The sequence below is a fragment of the Panthera pardus genome, unplaced genomic scaffold (genome assembly GCF_024362965.1).
Source record: "Panthera pardus isolate Hobbes unplaced genomic scaffold, ASM2436296v1 HiC_scaffold_10, whole genome shotgun sequence".
NCBI classification, from domain to species: Eukaryota; Metazoa; Chordata; class Mammalia; order Carnivora; family Felidae; genus Panthera; species Panthera pardus.
This window is the reverse complement of record NW_026526655.1, coordinates 34,122,495-34,146,203: the sequence shown is the minus strand read 5'-3', so window position 1 is coordinate 34,146,203 and position 23,709 is coordinate 34,122,495. Positions and strand designations below refer to the sequence as shown.

At 38.0% G+C, this 23,709-nt stretch overlaps 1 protein-coding gene across 6 annotated transcripts in view; it reads right to left on the bottom strand.

Moving 5' to 3' along the window:
* C2CD6 (C2 calcium dependent domain containing 6) overlaps positions 1–23,709 on the bottom strand; it is a 153,832-nt gene that overhangs the window by 32,648 nt on the left and 97,475 nt on the right. For all 6 annotated transcript variants that reach the window (XM_053906297.1, XM_053906309.1, XM_053906302.1 and 3 more), the window contains one exon: positions 15,251–15,308. In XM_053906297.1, the coding sequence (XP_053762272.1) occupies positions 15,251–15,308 (58 nt within the window). The remainder of the gene's footprint in view (positions 1–15,250; positions 15,309–23,709) is intronic.

Genomic DNA, 23,709 nt, shown 5'->3' with positions numbered 1-23,709 from the left:
AACCTTTTATCAGATATGGTATTTGCAAATATCTTCTCCCATTCCATAGGTTGCCTTTCAGTTTTGTTGATTGTTTCCTTCACTGTGCAGAAGGTTTTTATTTTGATGAAGTCCTAATAGTTCATTTTTGCTTTTGTTTCCCTTGCCTCAGGAGACATATCTAGTAAGAAGCCACTACAGCTGATGTCAAAGAAGTTACTCCCTCTGTTATCTAGGATTTTAATGGTTTTCTATCTCATATTTAGGTTTTTAATCCATTTAGAATTCATTTTTGTGTGTGGTGGTAAAAAAGTGATCCAGTTTCATTCTTTTGCATGTTGCTATCCAGTTTTCCCAACACCATCCATTGAAGAGACTATCTTTTTCCCATTGGATATTCTTTCTTGCTTTGTTGAAAACTAATTGACCATATAGTTGTGGGTTCATTTCTGGGTTTTCTATTCTGTTCCATTGATCTATGTGTCTGTTTTTGTGCCAGTACCATACTTACTGTCCTGGTGATTACAAGTTTGTAATATAACGTGAAGTCTGGAATTGTGATGTCTCCAGTTTTGCTTTTCTTTTTCAAGGTGGCTTTGGCTATTGGGGTCTTTTGTGGTTCCATACAAATTTTAGGATTGTTTGTTCTAGCTCTGTGAAGATCGTTGGTGGTATTTTGATAGGGATTGCATTAAATGTGTAGATTGCTTTGGGTAGCGTGGACATTTTAACAATATTTGCTCTTCCAATCCAGGAGCATGGAGTGATTTTCCACTTGTTTGTGTCATCTTCAATTTCTTTCATCAGTGTTTTATAGTTTTCAGAGTACAGGTCTTTCACCTGTACTTTGGTTAGGTTTATTCTTAGGTATCTCATGGTTTTTGGTGTAATTGTAAATGGGATTGATTCCTTGATTTCTCTTTCTGCTATTTCATTATTGGTGTATAGAAATGCAACAGATTTCTGTATGCTGATGTTGTATCCTGTGACTTTAGTGAATTTGTATATCAGTTCTAGCAACTTTTGGGGGGAGTTTTTGGGTTTTCTATGTAAAGCATCCTGTCATCTGCAAATAGTGAAAGTTTGACTTTGGATGCTGTTTTATTTCTTTTTGGTGTCTGATTGCTGAGGCTAGAACTTCCAGCAGTTTGTTAAAAAAAACAAAAAACAAAAAACAAAAAACAAAAAAAAACCATGATGAGAATGGACATCCCTGTCTTTTTCCTGACCTTAGAGAAAAGTTCTCAGTTTTTCCCCATTGAGGATGATATTAGCTGTGGACTTTTCATACATGGCCTTTATTATGTTGAGGTATGTTCCCTCTAAACCAACTTTGTTGAGGGTTTTTATCATGAATTGGATGTTGTACTTTGTCAAATGCTTTTTCTGTTTCTATTAAGAGGATCGTACGGTATTTACCCTTTTTTTTATTGATGTGGTGTATCACATTGATTGATTTGCAAATATTTTTTTAAAGGTTTATTGGGGTGCCTGGGTGGCTCAGTCGGTTAAGCGGCCGACTTCGGCTCAGGTCACGATCTCGCGGTTTGTGAGTTCGAGCCCCGCGTCAGGCTCTGGGCTGATGGCTCGGAGCCTGGAGCCTGCTTCCGATTCTGTGTCTCCCTCTCTCTCTGCCCCTCCCCCATTCATGCTCTGTCTCTCTCTGTCTCAAAAATAAATAAAACGTTAAAAAAAATTTTTTTTAAAATAAAGGTTTATTTATTTTGATATTCACAGAGATCAGGGGAGGTAAACAGGGAGAGGAAGAGAGAGGGAATCCAAGCAGGCTCCACTGCTTGTAATGGAGAGCCCAATGAAGGGCTCAAACTCATGAATTGTGAGATCATGACCTGAGCCTACATCAAGAGTTGGATGTTTGACTGAGCCACCCAGGTGCCCCTGATTTGTGAAAATTGAGCCACACTTTCAACCCGGGAATAAATCCCACTTGACCATGGTGAATGATACTTTTAATGTACTGTTGAATCCGATTTGCTAGTACTTGCTTGAGAATTTTTACATTCATGTTCACCAGGGATATTGGCCTGTAGTTCTCTTTTTTAGTGGGGTCTTTGTCTGAATTTGGTATCAGGGTATTGCTGGCCTCATAGAATGAATTAAGTTTTCCTTCCTTTTGTATTTCTTGGAATAGTTTGAGAAGAATGGGTATTAACTATTTTTTTTTAATTTTTTTTAACATTTTATTTATTTTTGAGACAGAGAGAGACAGAGCATGAACGGGGGAGGGGCAGAGAGAGAGGGAGACACAGAATCGGAAGCAGGCTCCAGGCTCCGAGCCATCAGCCCAGAGCCCGACGTGGGGCTCGAACTCACGGACCGCGAGATCGTGACCTGAGCTGAAGTCAGACGTTTAACCGACTGAGCCACCCAGGCACCCCGGGTATTAACTCTTTAAATGTTTAGTAGAATTTGCCTGTGAAGACATCTATCCCTGGACTTTTGTTTGTTGGGAGATTTTTGATTACTGATTCAACTTCATTGCTGGTTATTGATCTGTTCAAGTTTTCTATTTCTTCCTGTTTCAGTTTTGGTAGTTTATATGTTTCTAGGAATGTATCCATTTCTTCTAGATTGTCCAATTTGTTGGCATATACACTTCCATTACATACTTTTATAATTGTATTTCTGTGTTGTTGGTTGTTATTTCTCCTCTCTCCTTTCTGATTTTATTTGGGTCTTTTCTTTTTTCTTTTTGATGAGTCCAGCCAGGGGTTTATCAGTTTTATTAATTTTTTCAATGAACCAGCTCCTGGTTTCATTGATCTGTTCTATTGTTTTGTTTTTATTTTTTATATCATTTATTTCTACCCCAATCTTTATCATTTCCTTCCTTCTGCTGGGTTTAGGCTTCATTTATTGTTCTTTTTCTCGCTCCTTTAGGTGAAAGGTTAGGTTGTTTATTTGAGATTTTTCTTGCTTCTTGAGGTAGATTTGTATTGCTGTATAGCTCCCTCTTAGGATCAATTTGCTGCATCCCAAAGGTTTTGGACCATTGTGTTTTCATTTTCATTTGTTTCCATTTATTTTTAATTTCTTCTTTGATTTCCTCATTGATTCATTGATTCTTTAGTAGCAAGTTCTTTAACCTCCATGTATTTTTGCTCTTTCAAATTTTTTCTTCTGGTTGACTTCAAGTTTCATAGCGTCGTGGTGAGAAAAGTGGCATGGTATGATCTCAATCTTGTTGTATTTGTTGAGGCCTGATTTGCAACCTAGTAAGTGATCTATTCCGGAGAATGTCCCATGTGCACCTGAAAAGAATGTGTATTCTACTGCTTTAGGATAGAATGTTCTGGTCCAGTGTGTCATTCAAAGCCATTGTTTCCTTGTTGATTTTCTGTTTAGATGATCTGTCCATTGATGTAAGTGGGGTATTAAAGTCCCTTACTATTACTGTATTATTACCAATGAACTCCTTTATGTTTGTTATGAATTGTTTTATTGTTTATTTTTACAAAATGTTTATTTTGAGAGAGAGAGAGAGGGAGAGGGACAAAGAGAGAGAGGCAGAGAGAGAGAGAATCTCAAGCAGGCTCCATGCTGTCAGTGCAGAGCCTGATGTGGGACCCAATCTCACAAACTATAAGCTCACAACCTGAGCTGAAATCAAGAGTCAGACACTTAAGCGACTCAACCACCCAGGCACCCCATGAATTTTATATATTTGGGTGTTCCCATTTTGGGTGCATAAACATTTATGATTGTTATATATTCTTGGTGGATAGACCCCTTTATTATGATGTAGTACTCTTCTTCATCTCTTGTTACACTCTTTGTTTTAAAGTCTAGTTTGATATAGATATCAATGAATATTGATATCTCTAGCTTATTGCTACTCTGGCTTTCTTTTGATATCCATTTGCATGATAAATGCTTCTTCATCCCTCATTTTCAAACTGCAGGTGTCTTTAGGTCTAAAATGAGTCTCCGGTAGGCAGCATATTGATAGCCCCTATTGTTTTTTTATCCATTCTGACACCCTATGTCTTATGATTGGAGTGTATAGTCCATTTACATTCAGAGTAATTACTGATAGATATGTATTTAGTGCCATTTTATTACTTGGTTTTGTTGTTGTTTCTGGAGATTTTCTCTGATTCTTTCTTGTCTTTGTCACTTTTGGTCCTTCCTTTCCACTCAAAGAGTCCCCTTTAATATTTCTTGTAGGGCTGGTTTAGTGGTCATGAACCGCTTTAGTTTTTGTTATCTGGGAAACTATCTCTCCTCCTATTCTGAATGATAGGCTTGTTGGACAGAATATACTTGGCTGCAGATTTTTCCCATTATGCACTTTGAATATACCATGCCACTCCCTTCAAGCTTGCCAAGGTACTGTGGAGAGATCTGCAGCTAGCCTTATGGGTCTTCCCTTATAGGTTAGGGACTTCTTTTTTCTTGCTGATTTTAGGATTTTTTATCACTGTATTTTGCAAATTTAACTACAACATGTATTGGTATTGGCCTGTTTTTGTAGATTTTGATGGAGTTCTCTCTGCCTCCTGGATTTGGATGTCTGTTTGCTACTCCAGATTATGGAAGTTTTGAGTGATTTTCTCAAATAAACCTTTTGCCTCCTTTTCTCTCTTTCTTTGGGACTCCTATGATACAAATGTTTTTGTTTGATGGAGTCATTGAATTCTCTAAGTCTATTCTCATGTTCCATAATTCGCCTTTCTTTTGTTCAGCTTCTTTTGTCCAGTATTCTATCTTCATTTTTTTTTTTAAGTAGGCTTCACGCTCAGTGTGGAGCCCAATGTGGGGCTTGAATTTATAGCACTGAGATCAAGACTTGAACTGAGGTCAAGAGTTGGATGCTAAAAAGACTGAGCCGCCCCCTAGATGCCCATTATTCTATCTTCTATATCACTTACTCCTCTGCTTCTTTCATCCTTGTGGTCATTATATCCAATCTGTTTTAAATCTCAGTCACTGCATTTCTCATTTCTGTCTGTTTTTTTTTCAATATATGAAATTTATTGTCAAATTGATTTCCATACAACACCCAGTGCTCATCACAAAAGGTGCCTTCATCAATACCCATCACCCACCCTCCCTTCCCTCCCACCCCTCATCAACCCTCAGTTTGTTCTCAGTTTTTAACAGTCTCTTATGCTTTGGCTCTCTCCCACTCTAACCTCTTTTTTTTTCTTCCCCTCCCCCATGGTCTTCTGTTAAGTTTCTCAGGATCCACATAAGAGTGAAAACATATGGTATCTGTCTTTCTCTGTATGGCTTATTTCACTTAGCATCACACTCTCCAGTTCCATCCATGTTGCTACAAAGGGCCATATTTCATTCTTTCTCATTGCCACATAGTACTCCATTGTGTATATAAACCACAATTTCTTTATCCATTCATCAGTTGATGGATATTTAGGCTCTTTCCATCATTTGGCTATTGTTGAGAGTGCTGCTATAAACATTGGGGCACAAGCACCCATATGCATCAGTACTCCTGTATCCCTTGGGTAAATTCCTAGCAGTGCTACTGCTGGGTTACAGGGTAGGTCTATTTTTAATTTTTTGAGGAACCTCCACACTGTTTTCCAGAGTGGCTGCACCAATTTGCATTCCCACCAACAGTGCAAGAGGGTTCCTGCTTCTCCACATCCTCTCCAGCATCTATAGTCTCCTGATTTGTTCATTTTGGCCACTATGACTGGCATGAGGTGATATCTGAGTGTAGTTTTGGTTTGTATCTCCCTGATGAGGAGCGACGTTGAGCATCTTTTCATGTGCCTGTTGGCCATCCGGATGTCTTCTTTAGAGAAGTGTCTATTTATGTTTTCTGCCCACTTCTTCACTGGGTTATTTGTTTTTTGGGTGTGGAGTTTGGTGAGCTCTTTATAGATTTTGGATACTAGCCCTTTGTCCGATAAGTCATTTGCAAATATCTTTTCCCATTCCGTTGGTTGCCTTTTAGTTTTGTTGATTGTTTCCTTTGCTGTGCAGAAGCTTTTTATCTTCATAAGGTCCCAGTAGTTCATTTTTGCTTTTAATTCCCTTGCCTTTGGGGATATGTCAAGTAAGAAATTGGTATGACTGAGGTCAGAGAGGTCTTTTCCTGCTTTCTCCTCTAGGGTTTTGATGGTTTCCTGTCTCACATTCAGGTCCTTTATCCATTTTCAGTTTATTTTTGTGAATGGTGTGAGAAAGTGGTCTAGTTTCATTCCTCTGCATGTTGCTGTCCAGTTCTCCCAGCACCATTTGTTAAAGAGACTGTCTTTTTTCCATTGGATATTCTTTCCTGCTTTGTTAAAGATTAGTTGGCCATACTTTTGTGGGTCCAATTCTGGAGTCTCTATTCTATTCCATTGGTCTATGTGTCTGTTTTTGTGCCAATACCATGCTGTCTTGATGATTACAGCTTTGTAGTAGAGGCTAAAGTCTGGGATTGTGATGCCTCCTGCTTTGGTCTTCTTCTTCAAAATTACTTTGGCTATTCGGGGCCCTTTGTGGTTCCATATGAATTTTAGGATTGCTTGTTCTAGCTTCAAAAAGAATGCTGGTGCAATTTTGATTGGGATTGCATTGAATGTGTAGATAGCTTTGGGTAGTATTGACATTTTGACAATATTTCTTCTTCCAACCCATGAGCACAGAATATTTTTCCACTTCTTTATATCTTCTTCAATTTCCTTCATAAGCTTTCTATAGTTTTCAGCATACAGATCTTTTACATCTTTGGTTAGATTTATCCCTAGGTATTTTATGCTTCTTGGTGCAATTGTGAATGGGATCAGTTTCTTTGTCTTTCTGTTGCTTCATTATTAGTGTATAAGAATTCAACTGATTTCTGTACATTGATTTTGTATCCTGCGACTTTCCTAAATTCATGTATCAGTTCTAGCAGACTTTTGGTGGAGTCTATCAGATTTTCCATGTATAACATCATGTCATCTGCAAAAAGTGAAAGCTTAACTTCATCTTTGCCAATTTTGATGCCTTTGATTTCCTTTTGTTGTCTGATGGCTGATGCTAGCACTTCCAACACTATGTTAAACAACAGCGGTGAGAGTGGACATCCCTGTCGTGTTCCTGATCTCAGGGAAAAAGCTCTCAGTTTTTCCCCATTGAGGATGATGTTGGCTGTGGGCTTTTCATAAATGGCTTTTGTGATATTTAAGAGTATTCCTTCTATCCCGACTTTCTCAAGGGTTTTTATTAAGAAAGGGTGCTGAATTTTGTCAAATACCTTTTCTGCATGGATTGAGAGGAACATATGGTTCTTACCTTTTCTTTTATTAATGTGATGTATCACGTTGATTGATTTGTGAATGCTGAACCAGCCCTGCAGCCCAGGAATGAATCCCACTTGATCATGGTGAATGATTCTTTTTATATGCTGTTGAATTGATTTGCTAGTATCTTATTGAGAATTTTTGCATCCATATTCATCAGGGATATTGGCCTGTAGTTCTCTTTTTTTACTGGGTCTCCGTCGGGTGTAGGAATCAAAGTAATACTGGCTTCATAGAATGAGTCTGAAAGTTTTCCTTCCCTTTCTATTTTTTGGAACAACTTGAGAAGGATAGGTATTATATCTGCTTTAAACGTCTGGTAGAACTCCCCTGGAAAGCCATCTGGTCCTAGGCTCTTATTTGTTGGGAGATTTTTGATAACCGATTCAATTTCTTCACTGGTTATGGGTCTGTTCAAGCTTTCTATTTCCTCCTGATTGAGTTTTGGAAGAGTGTGGGTATTTAGGAATTTGTCCATTTTTTCCAGGTTGTCGTTTGTTGGCATATAATTTTTCATAGTATTCCCTGATAATTGCTTGTATTTCTGAGGAACTGGTTGTAATAATTCCATTTTCATTCATGATATTGTCTATTTGGGTCATTTCCCTTTTTTTTTTGAGAAGCCTGGTTAGAGATTTATCAATTTTGTTTATTTTTTCAAAAAACCAACTCTTGGTTTCATTGATCTGCTCTACAGTTCTTTTAGATTCTGTATTGTTTATTTCTGCTCTGATCTTTATTATTTGTCTTCTTCTGCTGGGTTTGGGCTGTCTTTGCTGTTCTGCTTCTATTTCCCTTAGGTGATGTTAGATATTATATTTGGGATTTTTCTTGTTTCTTGAGATAGGCCTGGATTGCAATGTATTTTCCTCTCAGGACTGCCTTCGCTGCATCCCAAAGCATTTGGATTGTTGTATTTTCATTTTCGTTTGTTTCCATATATTTTTTAATTTCTTCTCTAATTGCCTGGTTGACCCATTCATTCCTAGTAGGGTGTTCTTTAACCTCATGCTTTTGGAGGTTTTCCAGACTTTTTCCTGTGGTTGATTTCAAGCTTCATAGCATTGTGGTCCGAAAGTATGCATGGTATGATCTCAATTCTTGTATACTTATGAAGGGTTGTTTTGTGACCCAGTATGTGATCTATCTTGGAGAATGTTCCATTTGCATTCGAGAAGAAAGTATATTCTGTTGTTTTGGGATGCAGAGTTCTAAATATATCTGTCAAGCCCATCTGATCCAATGTATCATTCAGGGCCCTTGTTTCTTTATTGACCGTGTGTCTAGATGATCTATCCATTTCTGTAAGTGGAGTGTTAAAGTCCCCTGCAATGACCACATTCTTATCAATAAGGTTGCTTATGTTTGTAATTGTTTTATGTATTTGGGGGCTCCCATATTCGGCGCATAGACATTTATAATTGTTAGCTCTTCCTAATGGATAGACCCTGTAATTATTATATAATGCCCTTCTTCATCTCTTGTTACAGCCTTTAATTTAAAGTCTAGTTTGTCTGATATAAGTATGGCTACTCCAGCTTTCTTTTGACTTCCAGTAGCATGATACATAGTTCTCCATCCCCTCACTTTCAATCTGAAAGTGTCCTCTGGCCTAAAATGAGTCTCTTGCAGACAGCAAATAGATGGGTCTTGTTTTTTTATTCATTCTGATACCCTATGTCTTTTGGTTGGCACATTTAGTCCATTTACATTCAGTGTTATTATAGAAAGATATGGGTTTAGAGTCATTTTGATGTCTGTAGGTTTCATGCTTGTAGCGATGTCTCGTACTTCGTCTCACAGGATCCCCCTTAGGACTCTTTTAGGGCTGGTTTAGTGGTGATGAATTCCTTCAGTTTTTGTTTGTTGGGAAGACCTTTAGCTCTCCTTCTATTCTAAATGACAGATTTGCTGGGTAAAGGATTCTCAGCTGCATATTTTTTTCTGTTCATCACATTGAAGATCTCCTGCCATCCCTTTCTGGCCTGCCAAGTTTCAGTAGAGAGATCCGTCACGAGTCTTATCGGTCTCCCTTTATATGTTAGAGCACGTTTATCCCTAGCTGCTTTCAGAATTTTCTCTTTATCCTTGTATTTTGCCAGTTTCACTATGATATGTCGTGCAGAAGATCGATTCAAGTTATGTCTGAAGGGGGTTCTCTGTGCCTCTTGGCTTTCAATGCCTTTTTCCTTCCCCAGATCAGGGAAGTTCTCAGCTATGATTTCTTCAAGTACACCTTCAGCACCTTTCCCTCTCTCTTCCTCCTCTGGAATACCAATTATGCGTAGATTATTTCTCTTTAGTGCATCACTTAGTTCTCTAATTTTCCCCTCATACTCCTGGATTTTTTGTCTCTCTTTTTCTCAGCTTCCTCTTTTTCCATAATTTTATCTTCTAGTTCACCTATTCTCTCCTCTGCATCTTCAATCCGAGCTGTGGTTGTCTCCATTTTATTTTGCAGCTCATTTATAGCATTTTTTAGCTCCTCCTGGCTGTTCCTTAGTCCCTTGATCTCTGTAGCAATAGATTCTCTACTGTTCTCTATACTGTTTTCAAGCCCATCGATTAATTTTATGACTAATATTCTAAATTCACTGTCTGTTATATTGTTTAAATCCTTTTTGATCAGTTCATTAGCTGTTGTTATTTCCTGGAGATTCTTTTGAGGGGAATTCTTCTGTTTCATCATTTTGGATAGTCCCTGGAGTGGTGTGGAACTGCAGGGCACTTCCCCTGTGCTGTCTTGAATAACTTGCGTTGGTGGGCAGGGCTGCAGTCAGACCTGATGTCTGCTCCCAGCCCACCACTGGGACACAGTCAGACTGGTGTGTACCTTCCCTTCCCCTCTCCTAGGGGCGGGATTCACTGTGGGGTGGCGTGGCCTGTCTGGGCTACTTGCACACTGCCAGGCTTGTGGTGCTGGGGATCTGGTGTATTAGCTAGGGTGGATCGGCAAGGTGCACAGGGGTGGGAGGGGCATGCTCAGCTCGTTTTACCTTTGGTAATCTGCTTCGTGAGGGGTCCTGTGGCATCAGGAGAGAGTCAGACCCACTGCCAGAGGGATGGATCCATAGAAACACAGCCTTGGGTGTTTGCGGGGTACAATCAAATTCCCTGGCAGGAACTGGTTCCCTTTGGGAATTTGGGGGATGGGCAAGGGAGATGGTGCTGGCGAGCGGCTTTGTTCCCCACCAAGCTGAGCTCTGTCGTCCGGGGCTCAACAACTCTCCCTCCTATTGTCCTCTAGCCTTCTCACTCTCTGAGCAGAGCTGTTAACTTATAACCTTCCAGATGTTAAGTCCCGCTTGCTGTCTGAATACACTCCGTCTAGCCCCTCCATTTTTGCCAGCCAGACTTGGGGCCTCTGCTTGGCCCGTGGGCTGCCCCTCTGCCCCGGCTCCCTCCTGCCAGTCCGTGTAGCATGCACCAGCTCTCCACCCTTCCTACCCTCTTCTGTGGGCCTCTTACCTCTCGTCTGTGCTTGGCTCCAGAGAATCTGTTCTGCTAGTCTTCTGGCAGTTTTCTGGGTTATTTAGGCAGGTGTAGGTGGAATCTAAGTGATCAGCAGGATGCGGTGAGCCCAGCATCCTCCTAGGCCGCTATCTTCCGAGACCAGCTTCCTCTGATTGTTTTATTACTCTTATCTCTGTGGCACGAGTCTTCCTGATGTTTTCTATGCTTTTGTCAAACCCAACAAGTATCTTTACAATTGTTTTAAATTCTCCATCAGGGATATCACCTATATCTGTTTCAATTATACCTCTGGTTCTTTCTTGTTCTTTCTTTGGAATGAATTCCTCCATCTTGGCGTTTTGTCTAAGTCTCTGTATTTTTCCATGTGGTAGAAAATCCAGTTTTGTTCCTGCTCCTTAGAGTAATGGCTTTATGAAGAAGAAGTCATATTGTGTCCAGGGCCTGGTGCTTCAGGTAGTGTCTGTGGTGTGTGCTTCATGCTCTCTTCTGCTGTGTTTTCGCTGCTCTATCCCACAGGTCATTCACCTGCAGAGGTTCTCCTTGCCTGCAGTGGGTAGTGTTTGGACCTTGGCCAGAGTATGATGAGTTTTAACTAGGTGTGCTCTGATATGCTTGTTAAATGAGACCTGATGCTACTTCCATTATAACAGAAGACTAGCAGATCTGTATGGTTGGTAGACATGGTGCATGCAAGTGTTTCTTCTAGTCTTCTGGGGAAGGGGCCCACCGCACTGGTCCTTAGGGACACTTGCCCAAGGAAAGCAGTACCAACAGAGTGCAGGGGGGTGTGACTTGATGTAATCAGGTTATTCAGCCAGTCTTGGTGTGGTGCTGTTTACTGAAGTTGGTTTATGCCAAGGTGGGGAAGAGGGGAATGACACCAGCCAGCTCCTTTGTCCCTAGAGTTGGAACATCGTTCTTGCTGTTCTCAGGGAAGCACTCCTAGAAGAGCGAATGATTTCCCCCTCACATGTCCCAGGTGTTTTTCGGATTGCTGTTTTCATGTTGTCATCACTGTGTTGCTTGTCTGCCTGGAGCATCACAGTACACTTTGGGCTCTATCTCAGCCAAGCCTGCTAACTTTTAAAACTCCAAACTTTAGGGACCAGTAGGGACGTGCGCTGGTCTTCTGGGAGTGGGTCTTGCTGTGCTGGGACTGGTGCATGTTTGAGCAAGAAGGCTGTCACACCAGAGTACAATGGTATGGGAATTGGAATAAGCAGGCTCAACAGCCTATGTCCAGGTTGCTGCCTTCAGCAGGTGTCTCTGTGCCTATGCTAAGGCATGGGGGAGAAAAATGCACCCACTGGTTCTCTTATCTTTGGAGAGGCAACTCTCTGAATGCCACCTCTCACAGTTGTGCTCCAAGTAGAGCAACCAGTCTCTCCTCATGTGCCTTAGGTGATCCTCAGATCACATCATTTGCCCTGGAGTTGCTTGCCTGCCTTCTCTCCAGGAGTAGGAGGGTAGCACCCTCAGGTCTCTATCTCAGCCAAGCCCACTGACCTCCAAAACTCCAGTCTTTGAGCCCTGCTGGTTGCAAAGTCATGAAAATCAGCCCCTCTCATTTTCCCAACCAATGGCAATGGGGAAGGGTGCTCTACTCTCTCTCACCTTTCTCCACAACCAGGGCTCCCTCCCTTCCTCAGCACCTATGATCCGTTTCTCCCCCAAACTATATCTCTGCACTTCCTAACTTCCTCAGTGTGGCCTCTCCTGTCCCTTTAGTTGTACAGTTTAGTCTGTCAGTCCTCAGGTGGATTTCTTGGGTATTTAAAATGATTTGGGGGCGCCTGGGTGGCTCAACCAGTTAAGCATCTGACTTTGGCTCAGGTCATGATCTCACAGCCCATGGGCTCAAGCCCACATTGGGCTCTGTGCTGACAGCTCAGAGCCCAGAGCCCACTTAAGGTTCTGTGTCTCCCTCTCTCTCTGCACCTCCCCAGCTCACACCCTGTCTGTCTCCTTCAAAAATAAATAAACATTTAAAAAAATGTAGGGGTACCTGGGTGGCTCAGTCAGTTAAGTGCCTGACTTCAGGTCATGATTTCACAGCTTGTGAGCTCGAGACCCACATTGGGCTCTGTGCTGACAGCTCGGAGCCTGGAGCTTGCTTCAGATTCTTTGTCTCCCTCTCTCTCTCTCTCTCTGCCCCTCCCCCACTAACACTCTGTCTCTCTCTCTCAAAAGATAAAAACATTAAAAAAATATATAAAAATGTAAAAAACCAAAATGATTTGATAGTTATCTAGCTGTGTTCAAGGGATTAGGCAAGCCTAGCATCCTCCTGCTATGACACCATCTTAGCTCCCTCCCTCATATAAAGTATTTATAATAGATTGGGTTAATTAGATAAGACTGGTCTGCATGAGTAAACTGATTGTCAGTTTGCAAAATATAACATAACCATTTTTTCTTATGTATGTATTTTTAAATTCCAATATAATTAACATCAATATTAGTTTCAGGTGTACAATTTAGTGATTCAACAATTCTATATATTATTCAGTGCTCATCACAGTAAGTATACTGTCAATCCCCTTTACCTATTTCACCCATTCCCCCACCCACCTCCCTCCTGGTAACCACCAGTTTGTTCTCTATGTTTAAGAGTCTGGTTTTTGTTTTGTTTTGGTCTTTTTTTCCTTGTTTGTTTTTAAAGTATAACAAAACCATTTAAAATATGTATTTAGGAATCTTAATTTTTTAAAGCTCTATTCAGCTATAAATTTAGGAATATAGACTTAGAAATAGGAGACCCAGTCATCTTAAAATCATTTTTCCCATTGTAAAAATGAGAAAGCCCAAGAGCAAGATAGAAGTGAGCAAGAAGGAACTAAGTCCTGTTTTCTCTCTAAGCATTTATTTATTTTTAAAAAGGTATGCTATAGATGTTCTTTCCAATCCCATATTTGATTTGATGCTGCTTATAAAGGTTCTTCACCTTTCAGAGGTGACTGGATCAGTGTGAACCATACAGTGCTGTATGAAGATCAAATAAATGTATGGGAAGTGTTTACAAAACTATGATGATTGAATAAGGCAATGTCAGGCAATGACAAGGAAAGTTCTGAAAACTTTATTCTTAGTATCTAGTTCTATGCTTTCATTTTGAAAATGGGAAAATTAAGGCTTTTGCAAGACAAATGATTACCTAAGGTCACAGAACTAGTAGCAAGGCAGGGGTGAGATACAGTTTATCCCCTCAGAAATATTTTCTATTACTTGATAAAAATTTTTCTGACATTTATTTTAAAAAATATTTTTAAATATCTATTTTTGAGAGAGACAGAAAGAGAGAGAGAGAGAGTGAATTGGGGAGGGGCAGACAGAGAGGGAGACACATAATCCAAAGCAGGCTCCAGGCTCTGAGCTGTAAGCACAAAGCCTGATACAGAGCTTGAACCTGTGAACCAGGAGATCATGACCCAAGCCAAAGTCGGATGCTCAACCAACTGAGCCACCCAGGCACCCCAAACTTTCCTGACATTTAAAGTATTAATTCCTGAAACTGACATCCTATATTACAAAATAGCTTCTTGTACCCCCATATATGTTTTTAGAATTGGTATTAATGTATAGAACAAGTGTATAAATACATATACATATGTATACATATATAAATACAAAACATATATGCCTAAGGCACTAATTTCTAATTATATTTATTTCACTATATTCATCTATTCAAATAAGCAAAATTTCCCTTTTGGGGGCTTTGTTCTAAAAACATACTTCTCAAGTACACTGTCATCTGATATTCCATAAGTTGGGTGTTGGAGAACTTTTTCCATGTTACAAAAAAGTGTGCTTGTTTGCTCATCATTCCTGTCAAGTGTTCTAGTTATCTTATTTTCTCTTCATTTTAATTAGATTACTGCCATCTCCTCTGGATGGCTATTCAATCACTACACAATTATGACTGTTACAATTGTTAAATATTAAAACATTTCTGTATTAATTTATAAAAATTTTGCCTCAAGATGTTCAAATGTCCACCTTACATTCATTGCCCTAGTTGTCTGATTCCCTTAGAAATCTCCATTTCCTTTCATCCCAATAAAGTATAGTAGGGTTCACCAGAACTCTGACCCAATGGTATTGTCTAATTTGCTTGTTCCATGCTTATGCATGTACTAGTTGTTAAATATTTTGATTATCTCCTTTGGGTTTACTGATATGTCAAACGTGTCTTCATAATGATATCAGTGAACATCTTTTTGGATCAGAAAAATCTCTTCAGTAGGTAGATTTACAGGGTAGACAAAACGTTTGTAAACAAACATAAACATAATAGATGGTTTAGTAATAATATAATCATGTAAAATAAATATTATAAAGGATTTTAATTTGCTTTGCTTAATTTCCCATTAATATTAAAATTCCATACATTTTTTGTGCCAATAGTTACAAAACATCATAGTATAATTTATATTTTGAAGGAAAGTCTTGATCATAATTATTTTAGGTGAGTTCTTATTCTCAATTTCACTGAATATTTGAAAATCAAAACAGTACATATACAAATAACTTACCCTCAGCATCAGTAAGATTTACAGTTTCATTCCTTGTGCTAACTGAATGACGGTGACTCTGAAATTAAAAAAAAGGAATAGAAAAATTGATTAAATATCAATATGACTTTTAAATAACATATTGATGGCTTTAAGTAATGAAATGAGATCCAATGTTACCACTTGGCTTTATCATATTAAGGAAAGTAATTCATTTACAATGTAATCAGTGCAACTGGAGGTGTGAGATAACTTGCATAGCTTAAACATTGTATTAGTAGGTTGTTAAGGTAGGAAATGAAAATCATTTTTAAAAGTGGCATTATTTTTCTATATCATTGACCTATTCTTGCTCTTTCCAAGCCACAGGAAACAAAAATATTTTGTAACTTAAAAGGATAAAATAAAAATAAGATTAATATCAGAGAAAGTATATAGCAAATGAGAAGGGAGAAGTGACATTAAGGAAAATGGTGGAGTAGAGTACTTACAGAACTGTTCTCTCCATTGAAATAAATATAAACTGTCAAAGTTGGAGATCAACTATTTCTTTTTTTCCTCCTTTCACAGAAAATTTTTATTTTTTAATTTTATTTAAATCCAAGTTAGTTAATATATAGTGTAATAATGGTTTCAGGGGTAGAATGTAGTGATTCATCACTTGCAAGATCAACTATTTCAAACTCTAAATCTAATGCAAAACTTATAGCATCCAGGGGACTGGTCAATAAAGAAAAGGACAACTAAATTTTTGTGTTTAAGAAAATCTGTGAAGTCATTAGCTGGCCACTGAGATAATGGAACAGAAACGACAATGACTGACTACAAATGACGAGGAATACAGTCTTTGCAAAAAGAAAAAAAAAGCTTGAATAGGTCGCTAAAGAAACTGATGACTGCAGCCCTCAAAAAATCAACAGCAATAACCCTTGATGAAGGAGGAAAATCTAATTCCCAGAATTGCATTATAATATTTAAAATTCCCAATTTCCAGAAAAAAATTAAAAGGCATACAAAGAAACAGGAAATATGGACATTCATAAAAATAAATTGATAGGAATTACCCCTGAGAAAAAAACAGAAATTGGACTTACTAGACAAATATTTTTAAACAACTTTCTTAGATGTGCTCAAAGAGCTAAAAGGACCCATGGACAAAGAATAAAGGAAACTAAGAAAATGATGTATAAACAAAATGAGAATATAGAGACAGAAATTATAAAAAGGAACCAAAGAGAAATTCTGAATCAGAAAGAATTTTGGCATCTTCAAGTGCACCAATATACACATTATGGGAATCACAGAGGAATGAAAAGATTGGAAAGAATATTTGAAGAAATAACTCCCAAACATTTCCCAAATATGATGAAAGGCATGAATCTACACATCCAAATGCTTAACAAGCTCCAAGAAGGATAAACTCAAAAGAGATAAACACCAAAGCATATTATAAATCAAACTGCCAAAAGAAAAAGACAAAGCAAGAACTCAAATGGAACACGAAAAGACTCATCATATACAAAAGTTCTTCAGTAAGATTAGCAGTCAGTTTCGCATCAGAAACTACATACTTCAGTACATAGAAAATACTGTCAACTATAATTCAGTAACAAGCAAAACCATCCTTTAAAAAAATGAACAAGGGGGTGCCAGGTGGTTCAGTTGGTTGAGCGTGTGACTTCGGCTCAGGTCATGATCTCATGGCTTGTGAGTTCAAGCCTCGCCTAGGGCTCTGTGCTGACAGCTCAGAGTCTGGAGCCTGCTTCCAATTCTGTGTCTCTCTCTCTCCTCCTCTGCTCATGCTCTCTTTCAGAAATAAAATAAACATTAAAAAATATAAAAATTAACAAGAATTAAGGCACTCCCATATCAACAAAAGCTGGGGGAGTTTGTCACTAATATTTCTGCTTTAAAAGAAATGCTAAATGAGTCTTTCGGGTTGAAAGGATAGGACACTAGACAGTAACTCAAATCCATAGTAACAACTCTGGAAAAGGTAATCAAATAGGTAAATATAAAAGCCAGTATTATTGTACTTTTGGTTTGTAACTTTTTATTTCCTACATGCTTTAAAAAATATTATTTTACTGATATATAACTCACATCTAGTATATTAGTTTTAGATGTACATTATATATATGTGTATATATATTGTATATTTTATACATAATCATTCTGATGTGTATATATATATATATCTATATATATACACACACACACACACACACACACACACCCCACAATGATTGATTACAATAAGTTGACATACATCACCAGACATAGTTACAATTTTGTTGTGGTGACAATTTTCATAATTTTTTTCTCTTAGCAACTTTCAAATATACATACAATACAGTATTATTAACTATAGTTACCATGCTGTACATAACACCCTCAAGGTCTGTCCATATTTTTGCAAATGGCAAAATTTCTTTCTGTTCTATGGCTGAATAATATTCCATTGTATATAAACACCACATTTTCTTTATCCGTTCATTTGTCAATTGATAACTAGGTTGTTTCATGTCTTGGCTGTTGTAAATAATGCTGCAAAGAACATGGGGGTGTAGATATCTTTTCCAGACAGTGATTTTGTTTTCTTTATATAAACACCAGATGTTTTCTTTATATAAATACCAGAAGTGGAGGCCATATGGTAGTTCTATTTTAAAATTTTTTGAGGGACCTCCATACTGTTTTCCATAGTGGGTGCACCAATTTATATTCTCATTTCTTTTCTTTATTAGTAATCTCTGCACACAATGTGGGGCTCAAACTCACAACCCCAAGATCAAGAGGTGCATGCTCTTCTAAGCCAGCCAGGCACCCCCTACTTGTAATTCATTATAATTTTCTGTGATAAGAACACTTAAGATCTACTCTCTTAGCAAATTTTTAGGTATACAATACAGTATTTTTAACCATTGGCACTATGTTGTACAGTAGATCTCCAGGAATTATTTATCTTGTATAACCTAACCTTTGCACCCTTTGACTAATACCTGTTTTCCTCCTCCAAACCCTGGACTACTTCACTCTTTGTTTCTATGAGTTTGACTACTTTAGATTCAACATATGAGTGGTATAATACAGTATTTGCTCTCTGTGTCTGGTTTACTTCACCTAGCATAATTTACTCCAGGTTCATCCATATTGTTGCAAAAAGAATTTTCTTCTTTCTCATGGTTAATATTTCATTGTATGTATATACCACATTTCCTTTATTCATTTGTACTTCAATGGACATTTAAGTTGCCTCCATGTCTTGGCTATTGTAAATAATGCTGCACTTAACATGGGAATGCAGATATCTCTTCAAGACCTGGTTTTAATTCCTTTGGATATGCCCAGAAGTAGGATTCTTGAATCATATGTTTGTTCTATTCTTAGTTTTTTGAGTAACATCTGTATTTTTTTCCATTGTGACAAATTTACATTTTCATTAACCATGTACAAGAGTTCCCTTTTCTCCACATTCTCACCAATATTTATTACATTTTCTTTAGTTGGTTGGTTTTTGATAGATTCCATCATAACAGGTGTGATATCTCATAGTGGTTTTGATTTGTAGTTCCCTGATGATTAGTGACATTAAACAACTTTTCATGTACTTGTTCGTCATTTGTGTGTCTTCTTTATAGAAATGTCTTATCAGTTCCTCTGCCCATTAAAAAAAAATCAGGTTATTTGGTTTTCTATGCAACTGATTCATAGGAGTTTCTTATATATTTTAGATATTAACCCTTTATCAGATACATGGCTGGTAAATATATTCTCACATCCCATACTTTACTTTTTCATTTTGTTGGTTTTTAGCTACAGTAATCAAAACACTATGGTACTGGCGTAAAAACAGATATATAGACCAACAGAACAGAATAGAGAGTCTGGAAATAAATCCACGTAGATATAAATATGAAAAGGGTGCTAAAAATACACAATTGGGACAGGATAATCTCTTCAATTAACTGTGTTGTGAAAACTGGATATTCACATGAAAAAGAATGAAATTGGACCTTTGTTTCACCCTGTACACACACAAAAAAAAACTCAAAATGGATTTAACACTAAAACCTAAGATCTGAAACCATAAAACTCCTAGAAGAAAACATATTAACAGATATTCCTGACATTGGTTTTTACAGTGTTTTCTTGGATATGAAACCAAAAGCACAGGCAACAAAAGCAAAAATAGACAAGTAGGATTATATCAATGTAAAATTTCTAATTATATATTCTCTGATTTTTGGAAGCAGTCATTTTATGTCCACCATATGAAGTTATTAATTATGTCAAATTTTTACATCCTTACTAACATTTTTGCCTCCTAGCTCCATTAATAAACACAAATATTAATCTTTAAAAAATTTCTTTTTAACATTTATTCATTTTTGAGAGTAAGAGACACAGAGCAGGAGCGGGGGAGGCGCAGAGGGAGAGGGAGACACAGAATCCAAAGCAGGCTCCAGGCTCTGAGCTGCCAGCACAGGGTCTGATGCGGGGCTTGAACTCACGGACTGCAAGATCAGGACCTGAGCCTAAGTCAGACACCCAACCAACTGAGCCACGCAGGCGCCCCAAAACAAATATTAACCTTAAAAAGAATGAGATTAAATTATCTCACTACATTTGTGAATTTGTCCATTTCTATATGAAGTTATTTTTAGCTGTGTATATTTTGAAATTATATCAAATTTTCTTGCTTTAAATGAATTTTTCTTGCTTTAAATAATTATGTAGGAACCGTCTATTCTCTAAATAGTTGTTTTTATTTTAAAAATAAATATTAATTTTTTATCAATAGTGATATATCAGCTTTCCTTTGGTTAGTATTTGTTCAGTTTTCTCCTCTTTGGTTTCACCCCTTCTGTACCCTTAAGTTTTAGATGTGTCTGTTACTTTCAGAGCAATCTGAAAATATTTTAACTAAAAGATGGCATTCGCTTATAAATTTATTGTGATAACTCACATGTTTGAATTTCTTTCTACCATTTAATTTTGTTCTTTCTTTTAAAATGCTTTTTCCTCCCTGGAATCCTTTTGTACTCCTTTCCTGTATTCTACAGAATTGGATAGGTTTTTAAATTTTCTCCCTTTAGAAGAATATATACATTTTTAATTAATTTTCCTTCAATTTTATCATGTATTATCATGTATCATGATTTTTTTGAATGGTCATTTAGATGAGTACAGAATTCTATGCTTAATGTTTTCTCAGTATTTACTATTTCTTTGTTCTCTACTGTTGCTTTTCACAGTTTAGGTTCTCCGGAAGGAACACCCTGTGATGGAAGTGTATGTGTAAGATCTCCATTAGAGGGTACTATTGGGAGCAACATCTGAGGAAGAGAGGGTAAAGAAACAGGATTGGAAAAAAGAGAAGTTGAGTTGCAATACAGTCCTAATTATGCTCAGCAGATCCTGCAGGGAGTCCAGTTGTGATGGTTGTTAAGAGTTTTTCCACTTTGGGGCAAGGGGATTGAGTGTTTTACCTGTAAGTTGATCTATCATTGGATAGATCTCTATCATGTCTCTATAAGGAGACATGACTTGAGCAAGCTCAAAGTCAAGGGGCAGAGAAGTATACTCCACCTCTAATAGAAAAAAAACCTAAAAAATTGGAAAAGGGAAAAGGCATGAATAAGGGAAGGGTAATGTGTTGAGGTCAATCATTCATTCTACCACAGTCCATCTTTTTAGCCATAAATATTCATATCTTTCTCAAATATAAAATAAGCTTACTACCATTCAAACCGTCCTAAAGCTTCATTCAATCACAGCATCATACTTAAAATATAAATCTAGATACAATTCCTCTTGAATTACTCCTACAAACCACAAGCAAATTATTAACCTCTTCTAATCATACATTATTGGAAGAGAGATAGAATAATGAAAATAAATGCTCCCATTTGAGAAAAAAAAAAGAAGTGCAAAGAGAAGCATGGGAAGATGGCAGAGGAAGAGGATCCTAAGCTCACCTCATCCCATGGACACATCTAGATAACATTCATATCAGTGCAACTAACCCAGAAAACAACCCAAAGACTAGTAGAACATACCCTATACAGTTAATTGTAGAGAGGAGGCCACATGGAAAAGGGTAGAAGGGGTAGGTATGGGTGGGATCCAAACACCCAGTGAGACTAACCACAAAAGGGAGGAGGACACCACAAGCATGGAGAAAGTAGAGGAACAGACCCCATACCAGGGACCCCACACAAGGTGGACTGGCACTTGGAAGATGAGTCCCCATGACATCTGGCTTTTGAAAACCAGAGGGACTTACCTTCACAAGTTTTTAAAATCAGCATACTTAACTTGGGGAACTTTAAAAATCAGTGGGCTCTGCTCTGGGAGAGCCAGAGGGTTACAGGAAATGGAGTCCCCACCTTAAAGATCCAGTATAAAAACAACCTCACTGAGATACAGCACTGAAGCAGCGGTTTGAAAAGAGCTTGGAGTATATGGGAAGGAGATACTTTACTAATCTCAGAACATACACTGTGGGCGGGGGGGGGGGGGGGGGGAGGGCAGGAATTGTTAAGGGACCTCTCCAAGAATGCAAGAACTGGTGGACACCATTTCTTTCTACTACCATTCATCTGGCCAGCATAGATATGTGGGTACCTCAAAGAATCAGCTCAAACACTCTACACCTAGCTTGCTAACACCCCACCCTCCAACCTCCCACATTCTCCTGTGGAATGCCCCATCCAACCTGCCCCACTCAGCAGGAGTGCCTCTAACGTGGTGACTGACACATATTCTGCAAATAGCCTTGACAGTGACAAGAACTACTCGAAATTAACTCCTACCTTGGGAAGAGGGGAAGATAACCACACACACCAGTTTGACTGAAACCCAAACAGATGGACTGGAGCTAGACATCTGGTCTAACTGCAGGACCCACCCAACAATGAAAGCCTCTCAGGGGACAACTCAGGAAGAGCACTCTGCAGTTTGGTGTGACTTCAGTCCTGGCAAATGGTCTGAGGGCACTCATCCAGTTTGACTTAACTACAATACCAAGACAGCCCCAGACTGGCCTCTTAACAGCACTGGTTCCAAACCCTTCCCACAATAGGCAAAATGGGCCACTGCAGCTTACTGGACTAAAGGCAAACAGGGTTCAATCACAAGAGTAGGGCACACCCAACACACAGAGGAGACACCCCAGAAGCACTTGGTTCTGGTGAAAGGGGAAATTGCACTATAGTACACCCCAGTACCTCTTCTTCATAAGGTCACTACTTTCAAGATCAAGAGACACAGCTGACTTGGCTAATACATGGAAACACACACAGAGAGTTAGACAAAATGAGGAGACAGAGGAATATGTCCTAAATGAAAGAACAGAACAAAATCACAGCAAAAGAGCTAAAAGAAATGGCTATAGGCAATTTACCAGAGAGAGAGTTCAGAGTAATGGTCATAAAGATACTCACTGGACTTGAGAAAAGAGTAGAAGATCTCAGACTTTCAACAAAAGAGACAGAAAATATTTAAAAAGAACCATTCAAAGATTAAGAGCTCAATAACTAGAATTAAAAATACATAAAAGGGAACAAATCATAGATAGAGGAAGCAGAAGTATAGATTAGTGAGTTGGGAGAAAGAGTAATAAAAAACACCAAATGGAACAGAAAAAAAAAAGAATAAAAAATAAAAATAGGTTAAGGGAATTCAATGACATCATCAAACATAACAGAATTCACATTATAGGGATCCCAAAAGAAGAAGAGAGAGAAAAAGGAGGAGAAAATTTATTTGAAGAAATAAAAGCTGAAAACTTGCAGAATCTGGGGAACGATACAGACACCCAGATCCAAGAGGCATGATAACCCCCCACAAAAATTAATTCAAGGAGGTTCACACCAAGACACATAATAATTAAAATGCCAAAAGTAGTTATAAAGAGAGAATTTTAAAAGCACCAAGAGACCAAAAGAAAACAATTACACACAAGGGAACATCAAAAGGCTATCAGCTGATTTTTCAGCACAAACTTTGTAGGCCAGAAGGGAGTGGCATGATATACTCAAAGTGCTGACAGGAAAAAAACCTGCAACCAAAAATACTCTATCCAGCAAAGTTGTCATTCAGAATAGATGGAGGGATAAAGAATTTCACCAAGGAACAAAAGTTAAAAGAATTCATCACCACTAAACAGGTCTTACAAGAAACATTAAGGGGAATTTGTTGAGTGGAAACAAAAAAAAAAAAATCAGGAGTAAGAAAATTAGGAAAAGAAAAAATTTCACAGGTAAATACAAACATAATTAAAAAACCATAGATTTTTCATTTGTAAAACTACTGCAGAGGTTAAAGCACAAACACAGTAAAATCAGTAATATCTATAAAAATCAGTACAGGGATTCACAAAATAAAAGGATGTAAAGTGTGACATGACATGTATAAAATGTAGTGGAGAAGAGTAAAAATTTAGTGCTTTTAGAAGGGGTTCAAACTTAAGTGAC